The sequence below is a fragment of the Conger conger genome, chromosome 2 (assembly GCF_963514075.1).
Source record: "Conger conger chromosome 2, fConCon1.1, whole genome shotgun sequence".
In the NCBI taxonomy this organism is placed as follows: Eukaryota; Metazoa; Chordata; class Actinopteri; order Anguilliformes; family Congridae; genus Conger; species Conger conger.
The window spans coordinates 27,215,732-27,225,833 of record NC_083761.1 but is presented as its reverse complement, the minus strand read 5'-3'; the positions used below and the strand labels follow the sequence as shown (position 1 = coordinate 27,225,833).

The following is a 10,102-nucleotide window of genomic DNA, read 5'->3' as shown; positions in this document are numbered from 1 at the left end:
GTAAAATTATACTTGGACTGCCAGCATTCTTCAGGTGATATCTTTGGTGTATGCTCTATCCCATCATGCAATTGCGATTTGTATTTGAAGCCTCTGTAATGCTGGTTCATTGCTCTGCTGGTCAATAAAGAGCCAATGAAGGAAACTTGTGTTATTTTTTTTATAAGACTGGAGCATCCAATAGCAATGTGTGCCGTTTCAACTGACATCAATGTAAACCAGTAATATTAATGTATGAGAGGGAATTGCAGTATATTTACACGTTGTCAGTTGAATATCGTCTTCCTTCTGTTTTATTCCTTGTGGTCAGACTGCATTTTCTGGTAAACAAGTCAGCAAAGATATCTAAACTCTGCCTCTGCTCTGGATAGTGAAGACACATATGTAGCAAGTCTTTTGTGCGTCATGAACGATCAGTGCATTTTATTTTCCATCACAGTACAAAAAGAAATAAAAATAAGCAGAAACCAAAAAAAGGTTAAATTACAGCAAGGGCTTTTTTTTTTATAAACAATCATAACCGCTTAACACCCTGTTCCCGCCCCCTCACACCAGTTGGAATCCACCCCTAAATACTCCCACCTCCATTTTGAACAACTCATCTCCTCTCCTCTTCCTTTCTTCTCCTCTGCCCATGAGATAAACCTATCACATTCTTCTGTACAAACACTCTCTCACGCACGCACACACACTCACATGCAGTCACAGAGAGTGCCTCTCCTTTTTAATCGTCTAATAACACTGTTTTTTTTTGTTCAACAAAGATGTACGCAACAAGATACACAAAAGAACCAAAGAGAAAAAAATGAACAATCACCTTTTTTTTTTCTTTTTTTTTAATGCTTTTTAAAAGTATTTCGTAATCAACTACTTAGTGTTGCGAGTGAAAAAATTGGCACGTTGTAGTGAATTGGGGTAGCCACATCTTCAGGTGGTAGATGGTTCCAGAGTGTCCCCTGCTTTTACCCCAAGACCCCCATCCCCCCCCCCCCCCCCCCCTCCTGCCGTCTCTCAAGATCATGTCCCACATCAAAGTGTGTGTCCCTGTTTTGTCCCTATATAACAGGACAGCTGCCAGCCATGTCCTCAACTTCTTAGTCCTTTGTAAAAACATAGTGCAGGGTCAGTTCTTGAGCATGAGACTCGACTCCTTCATGTTTCATGAAGATGGCATGCCGTGTTCACAGGGCACAGCGACACTTTTATGTAATATATGTCCAATGTCTCTAGTTAAAACTTTTTGAAGAACTGATGCAGAAGCTAAGAAAAGAGCACATGATGCAGTATCCAGGGACAACTTGCATCAAATGATTTTTTTTAAGCACGGAACATCAGAGAGGAAAAAAAAAAAGTAACCAACATGTGCATATATTTGTCATTTCCTGAAAGAAAGTCTAAAGACACAATTACTGAAAGAAAGCATGCACAATTGATCACCATTGACATGATAAGAAAGCGGGCAAATAAATATTTATTGAATACTTTTTTGAGTTCCTTTGTGTTGTTTGTGGCATTTGTTCATTTAATCTTGCCAGCTCCTCGGTTTCTGTGTGAAAGCTGTCAGAGAGCTGGCAGCAAGTTAAAGCAAGGTCTCTGGAATCCTTTCTGCTTTTTGTTGTTCGTTTCCTCAGAGAAGGGGATATCCTCAGGTTCGGGTTCTAGTTTCCACACAGACAATACCAGAATCTCCCATGGGAGATGAGATTCAAGGAGGCGATGGTGGTTGGCCTACCAAATAATGGTCTCCCATTTGTCACATTTACTCCAAACAGATTGCAAGCTTAATTTTCCCCTACAACAGTTGGCAACAACTTTGCCTGCACAGCCCCTGATCCAGTGCACTCGGCAAACAGCAAAAGACATTAGCTTTTGTTGGCAGTGTGTGATTACATAGTCTGGGGAGCCCTTGACTGCCCTTTTCTGAACAAGGTCCCCCCAGGTAAAACTATGTCCTCCTATGCACCAACACCCTGTAATGACCCTCTTCAATTTCAACACATCACTGATGTTCTCATCTTAGTTGAATATGTGCCTTTCTCATATTGTGATACAGGCTGCCACACTCGACTAATGTTATCCTACAGTGCCTTTGATCCTTCCATCCTCTTCTCCTGTTATGATAGATTTGCTATTGATTTGCCCTAAAATGCAAAATCCCCACCAGTTCAAATAAATCGATTTCCCCATTATCTTCTTACCTATCAGTTGTATGTACTACTTCTTACTAACATTCATTTTTTATTAATTATTATTTTTGTTACTGATGATTACTAAAATGATTTATCTACAATTTGTCATTTCATTCTGATCATTTTATTGACATCACAAGGAAAGTATTTAAATAAATATCTATTGTTTTCGCGTGTATTCAATAAACTGTATGCTAACAACGTATCCATTTCAGAAGCTGCAGACCATAAGTCTGTTTTTCAGACCCACTAACTGGACTTCCCTCAACTGTTTGGCACCAGTGTTGCATCTTTCTGTTGAATTTCACTGTGGACATCAGAAAGAATTCATACTAGAATTAAATCCCAATCAAACCAGATGCTCAAGTGCTCTCTGAATGCACTCTACTTGGCAGGAAATGTAGTAGGAAAGAAGAGTATACAAGGTAAATATTGCCCTCTGGAATCGCCAATAGATTTTCAATGGCACGTGCGTAAAGGACTCTTCCTGAAAATAAATTAATTCTATAAATAAATAAACCTCAGGCATCAGCCTGTTGAGGAACTCTGAAAAGGATGTATTCCTTCCCCGGAAAATAAATTTGGACATCAATAACACTTGAGCCGGACAAGGAATGATACCATTCTTGTGACATCACAAATCCAAACCTTGCTTCCCCCTTGCGGTCCCTCACACCACTCCCTGACACACATGTATTACGTATTTGCTCTCCTTGTGCTTGACCCTCACACATATGCCCACGTGTGCGTACACCGCGACGGTAAGCCAATGTGTGCCAGTGAAGAACAGCATGTGCGCATTACTGTCAGTCCTCATCACACTCCACTGCAGGGGAACAGGGAAGCTCAGCATCTCCAGGTCCCCGGCCAAGCTGAGACCACTGCCGCAATGGACCATTCATCCGCAATGGCAGCAGTAATCCAGTCGCACACAACACCAATACGTCAATCAAACTCCACCCCTCCCCCCCCGGCTCTCCTGATAGGGTACTGCAGTCCTTCAACCCTTCAAGGGTCTTGTGGCAAGAGACACGACTGTCTCAAAGTCCTTTCCACATTCTGAGCGGTAGACATGTCTTTGTGTGTGGGTGCGTGTGTGTGTGTTTTCTTTTTTCATGTTGCTTGTCTATTTTGTCATTGTTGTTTTTAGTAATCGGTGTATTTTATGTATAATATATATATGTATATGTTTAAGGAACAGAGAATATGCTCAAGTCTGGCATTTCAATTAGGGTGTGGCTCAACACTGTTCACAACTAAGGCTGGGGGGTGGGGGGTTGATTCATTTATTTTAGGTCATCTCGTTTTAAATGTTATTTTCCTTATTAATAATACTGGCATCTCTGACCTGAATACTCTGACAGTAAGAATAAGATTATTTGAATTGACAGCAGGCAAATAGCTTTGAATTGATGACTGCTTTCAAAACATCTGACGTGCAGTTAGGTTTTCAGAGGATACCGACTGGAACTGGACCAATGCTGGGAGCAATGTTGCAGCACTTCTTAACACACATATCTGTCATCCACAAGCCTCATTAGGCAATTCACAATTCACATTTTATAGCTGCTTTTACTTCCTCAACTGAAGAAAGATGGTACTCGATTGCTTCAGTCTTGCCAGATGGTTCTTATTATTATCGCCATACCAATGCAGCCATTCTTATTTTAGGATAATCTTTTGCCTTAGTGCCACAATATCAGAAAATTAATCCAGGAAGGCTGTCATAAGTGTCTCTTTCAAAAAAGACTGGAGCATGGGATCTGGTTTGGATTTTGTGACCAAGATGTACTAGAACTAGTGAGCCAGATCCAGTCTCAATCTCCCATAATGCACCGACTGTATCACCTTTGAGAAATGCCAGACTAGAGCAGACTGCTGCCCCCCCTGCCGGTGGCCATCTTCCGACCACCTCCAGCCCACCTGACCTCACCGGTCCAGACCGATCAGCAGACGGCTCCTCTCCTCCTCCTTCTGGCTCTCGTTTTTCAGGTCGGCGAAGACCTGGGTGAAGTAGTGCGGATCGGAGTTGATCTGCAGCATCTTGGCACTCATGAGGTTGATGATGGACAGGCAGCGGTCCCAGAAGGCTTCCTTGGAGCTCTCCACCAGGAAGGGCTTGAGCGGGTAGGAGATCTCGTTGCCCATGTAGGAGTAGGACAGGTAGAGGCAGGTGAGGAGCACGGCCTGCAGCTCGTGCTCCGTAGCCACCTCCGAAGAGACCACGTCGCGGCAGAGCATGTAGACGAAGACCACGTTGGCCGGGGTGATGAAACCTTGGTCCTGCCAGCCTTGGAGGAGCAGGGAGCGGTCCACGCTTCTCAGCCACAGGACGGGGTCGGTGGGCGACAGGTGCTTGAGCCGGTAGCAGCGCCGGCACAGGAACTCGCCCAGGCAGCGCAGGAGCTCACTGGTGGAGGCCTGCACGATGACCCGCTTGGGCGTGCCGGGGGCGGCGGTGGAGCCGCTCAGGGGCGCCTTCTTGACGGAGGAGGCCACATTTCCGGAGGTCTTGGAGCTGGAGAGCGCGGGGGCAGCGGGGTCCTGGGCGAAGGTGGAGAGGTTGGCGCAAGACTGCGACTTCTTCAGGTTCTCATTGTTCAGGTGGGTGACGTTGTTCTGGTAGGCGGCGTTGGGCTGCACCTTCTTGGATCCTTTCTTTTTGGCCGAGACGGCCACGATGCGCTTCCACGGCAGCACGTTGATGAGCGAGTGGCGCTTGAGGTTCTTGTCTTTGGCATTCTTGCTGTTCTGCACCGCCGTGTAGTGTCCCACCGTGGCGGGGCCATCCTCGAAAAGCGCCGCCTTCCGGTAGCTCGGGGATAGAGAGAGCACGGTGCCCATGGTGCCGGGGAGTGGGGGGGTGGGCAGTCGGGGGTGTGCGCTAGCCTCGCTGGATTAAAGGAGGACAAAAGGGATCCCGCCCTTGCTGCTTCCAAATATAGGCACACTGGACACAAGGGCCGAACTCTCAGGTGCCCAAAACTTGCCGAGCCAGTCTCCTGGATGAATTCTGAGAGCTCTCAAGAGGGGGCTTTATGTTTTCTCTTTCTCTTCGTTCCTGAGCAATGTTAAGAATAAAAAAAGGATCATATTCACTGATTCACTTCCAATGTATTTTTCAAGAGTTTTTCAATGCAGTATGTTCAAAATCTGCCCTGCTATGTTCATGCTGAAATTAACCTTATTCAACCACTGTCAAAGAAATAAAATAAGAATGGTGTATTGATAACTGGTACTGTATAGCCTGTGTTTTAAAACTTGACTGGATTATGTTGAAAACACAATGCATATCAATTGCTTCAAATTAACAAGGTTACCCAATACTATTTTTTCTTTAACACAGGCCAATTATTTTCATTACTTTTGTTGCAATCACTGAAGTTGTGAAAGGAGCACATAATTTAAACGTAAATATGGCGTCTATCTGATGTTTTTTTTCTCACATGGAGATTGAAAGGCATATAAATCAATATACATAAATAACTAGCGGTCTGTCTGCAGGGTGACCCAATAGAAAAAAGTGTGTTTAACAGCACCCCTTCTTTGTGGAAAAATTAATTTTATTTAATCGTATTATTGCTCAGTCTCCGTCAAATCATGCTCAGTTTTGATGTCCAGTGGGACTGGCAGTAACCAGGTGAGGACAGGATGGTGAGTGTTGGGTGTCTGCAGTGACCTCAAATACATATTTGTGACGTAATTTACCGAGACTTAATGTGATGATATGACACTTACATAGCCCATTAATTTTGTTAGGCTACTGTTTAAACATAAGCTAACATCGTACGATTTAAGATAGGTGACTGTTTTGCGACTGTTAAGTGATATTTGTTACCACTGCGTTTGTTATCACGAGCCTAAATATAGCTTATATTTCTGGGGATATGTTCCTGGCGTGTAAAATAGCCTACTTCTTATATATTTGCCTATCCATAACATTAGTGGGCTATGTTATGACGCAGTGGGCTATAGCCTCTATAGGCTAGTTGTGTAGGTCTCAGATCAGCCCGAATTTCAGCGCGGATGTTTATGTCTTAGAACCCATCTCTGGAAGGCCGATTCTCGTCTCCTATGCCTAAATCTGGGTCTTCTTTAAGTACCTCAATTATAGAACTGCACAATATTTCGATTGAAGCATAATAAAGCGCCAATTGTATAAAATGGTAGCCAGCTGAGTAGTAAAACACCGCTGAGGTCACTTGTGATTAAAACGTAGGATACTCTAGCTGTATCCTATGCATATCGTTTTGAGCTTACGAGTGGAGGAATAACCGCGTTAATATTTTATAAACGACATCGTATAGGCTACGTGGTATATCATTTAGTTCTTTTGAGAACTATATAAAAGAGAAACCCCACTAAAACACACACACACTCATACAAACATCACAGAAACAGAGTAGCCATCCGCAAAAAGGAATTCTCAAAAGATCATAATCTTTCATTAGCTTCGTAGAATTTTCAATATTTAAATATTGAAGGTAGCCTATTTCTAAGTGGGTACGGTTTATGAGATTAGGCTATCGATGGCATAGCTACCCTGATTAACAATTTCCCTGCGGCAGTTAATCAGGGCAGAAATAGCCTAAATATGAATAGACTGTAAGAACATAAATACCAAAATAAAAGACTTGAATACTCACAGATTTTAAAAGAGGCTGGGCTTTCCTGCACAGTCCAAATAGTCCATAAAGAATAAGTTCTGAGGTTATTTTTCTTGATCTTTTAAATCCTACCGCACCAATTTTCCAGTTTAACGGCGGCGTACGTCGGCCACTGTCCAAGGTTCTGAATTTTAGCAGCCTGACATAATATCGATATGTAGGCCTAATACTAAAATTTCTTATATTTTTTTAACGGACCAATGTTATTCCACTATGACATAGGGGTGAAATATCACCAAAAAAAAAAAAAAGAAATCGATAAAAAAACCCACTTAGGCTATGCTGATTTTTTTCACAGTCTCTAGAACGTTTGATTCCCCTTTTCCTGAAAATCCCCTGATAGCTTTAGGCTATTTATTTTAAGATTAATAATCTTCGCATAAAATGAGATCGACTAAAGCGTTTTGCTTTGAGGACAACAATTATACAATATACCGTTTCTCGATATTTCTGCGTTTCAGTTGTCCTCTTAACGTTTTGAACATCAAGAAGCTATCTTGGTAAACTGAAATGAAGCACTCTAGCTCAAAATACAAAAATATCCAAATTCCAAAAATGAAAATCAGTTTTCAGATAAACAAGCAGAATCCGCACGCCTTGACGCAGGCATCCGCAGGTTCTCTGCAGCTCCAGTGATGACAGACAGACTGGGGGAGGGGGGGCGGATGTGGGTTGGGGGGGGGGATGCTGATATGATGCTATTGGTCCTCGCCAGGAGAGAGACGGATTTGAGCGCCGCTGTGTGCTGTTGCTGGCTTCTGCGCTTGGTGAATTGTTCATCACTCGGCTGTGGTTGGGCGCCGCTGTGTGCTCTGTCCGTGGTGCTGTATTTATACCACTCAATCCTGAAATCTCAACAAGAATTAAAAAGGGGGACCGAATTATCATAGCAGGTCGTGCGCATGTTCTTTACTGCAACGACTTAAAATACTTGGAATAAACAATTAAGACTTGCAGTTTTAAATGTTTTTATTGAAAGCTCGCATAATAGAAGGCCAAGTATTTATTTTATAACGTTATCTTTTTAACCGTAGGCCTACAGTAAGCACGCTGTTTACGACTAGTATAAAGGTAGCCTAGGGTAAAATAAATAGGTCAAAATGTTTTTGCGGTTATGAGGATGATACCTCTTTTGCTGCTGCTGCTGCTGATGATGATGATGATGATGATGATTATTATTATTATTATTATTTTATTATTATTATAAGTGTGGGCTATATATTGTGTCACACTACCATTGGTATTTAGCAAAAGCTAGAATAAAAAAGGTATACATATCATTAAAATATATAAATTAAAGTTGCTTTCCAAATGTTTTGCTAACAGCATTTGTGAGTGGAGACATCAGCTGTAGGTTACTTAGGCCTACATGAGAAAAATACATTTAAGAGCAGAGAAAATAAATAAAATAGAGGAGGGCAAAGAGCTAGCAGTCAGCCTAAAGTGTCCACAAAGGTCTTTATGTGAATCACTTTATGTTAAGTAAAATGTTTTTTTCCTCAAAAAGCATTTATTACTGTCTGAAGAGAAAGATAGGCTAGCACACTTCTGGAATGTAGTGCATTTACATCATTGGTTAGTGTTCATTTTACAAACAAGCATATACACACACACACATACACACACACGTACAATGACCACCATAAATCATTGACAGTGACACATTATTTTGTTATTTTGTTTGTTTGTTTATTTATTTGAATCCATATTGGATGAGTAGTTTAGAAATTAAAGCACCTTTTGTACACCCCCCCCCCCCCCCCCCCAGTAAATGATTTTCCACTTTTTGGCTGTCAAAAACCCTTTAGTTGCTTTAGCCATATGTTTCAGGTCATTGTCTTGTTGCATGATGAAGTGCCATGCAATGAGTTTTGAGGGATTTGGGTTTATCTGAGAAGATAAAATATTTCTGTACACTTCATAATTAATTGCCCTACTTTTGTCTACAGTCACATCATCGATGAAGTCAAGTGAGTCTGTTCTACTGGCAGCCATACAACTATGTTTCACGGATGAGGTGGTATGCTTCAGATCATGGGCATTTCCTTTTTTTCTCCACACTTTCCACTTTCCATCATCAGGTACATGTTTATGTCTGTCTCATATGTGCACATGACTTTGTTCCAAAACTCTTGGGGCTCTTTTGGGTGGTTTTTACTGAAGCAAACTGTAATCTTGCCTTTCTGTTCTGGCTTTTCAGTGGTCTGCATCTTGTAGTGTACACTCTGTAGTCCTGCTGGTATAGTCGTCTACATATGGAAGGCTTTGACACAGCTACACCTACATCCAGGAGAGTGTTTTGATCTGTTGGTCTGTTGTCAGGGGGGTTTCTTCACCAAAGACAGTATTCTCCAGTCTTCCACTACAGTGGTTAATAATTAAGCAAACTGTTGACTTGGGCATGCCCTGGGCCATTTTAATTTCTGACCTCATGAGGGCCAGCTTAATTTGCATCAACACTGCTGTCTTCCTCATGTTGTCACACTCCAACAGCAATGACCAAAGGCAATTGCAAAGTCTTGAATGAAGACTAGACATCGACAGCTCTCTTCTGCATTCACTAACAACACATGAATGCACCTGCATAACAAAACACATCTGTGAAGCCAATTCAACAAATACTTTTAGTACCTAAAAATGGGGACCATGTACATAAGGTGCTGTAATTTCTAAACGGTTCATCCAATAATGTATTTGGATGAAAATTCCCTCAAATGGAAATAGCTGACAGTCTGCACTTCAACCTCATAGAATCCTTTCAAACTCAAAAGTGCTAGAGTACAGAACCAAAATTATTATTTATTTTTTTTACTTATGGCACTCACTGTATGACAATGCCAAGATTCTTAAAATGGGGTCTGGCTTAGAAATCATAGCCATTTGTAAGAATTGATCACATCATGATAGGATAAGCATTTGCTGTGCATTTTTCCTGGGTACATTTTGAATTCCATATAGGCCCACATCACTATATTGTAGTCTAGGTCCTATAGCTATAGTAACACATAGCCTACATTATTAATAACATATTCCTTATTGTACAAATACTGTAGCATTGCAAATTATATATAGGTGAATATGTATACATATATATCATCGGTCATGTGCTCATCCTATGTGAAAATCTTCAGAAAAAACATGAAAGTACTCAACCATCGCATTCATATCGGATGTGAAAATATCAGAAAACATCTGAACCGGATGGATTTTCTTCAATGACGAGCCAGGTTAAAAAAAAAACTGGAT

General features: G+C 41.7%; 1 protein-coding gene across 1 annotated transcript; it reads right to left on the bottom strand.

Moving 5' to 3' along the window:
• Positions 1-1,453: 1,453 nt before the first annotated feature.
• LOC133121759 (cyclin-dependent kinase 5 activator 1-like) lies at positions 1,454-7,464 on the bottom strand. The gene is made up of 2 exons (XM_061231202.1): positions 6,836-7,464; positions 1,454-5,250 (listed from the first exon to the last, which is right to left on the bottom strand). Exon 2 carries the CDS (start codon positions 5,031-5,033, stop codon positions 4,119-4,121), a length of 915 nt encoding a protein of 304 aa, XP_061087186.1. The 5' UTR covers positions 5,034-5,250; positions 6,836-7,464; the 3' UTR covers positions 1,454-4,118.
• Between the last annotated feature and the right edge of the window lie 2,638 nt (positions 7,465-10,102).

Excerpts from the sequence above, each read along its gene's own strand:
- LOC133121759 (XM_061231202.1), bottom strand. The coding sequence starts at position 5,033 with ATGGGCACCGTGCTCTCTCTATCCCCGAGCTACCGGAAGGCGGCGCTT.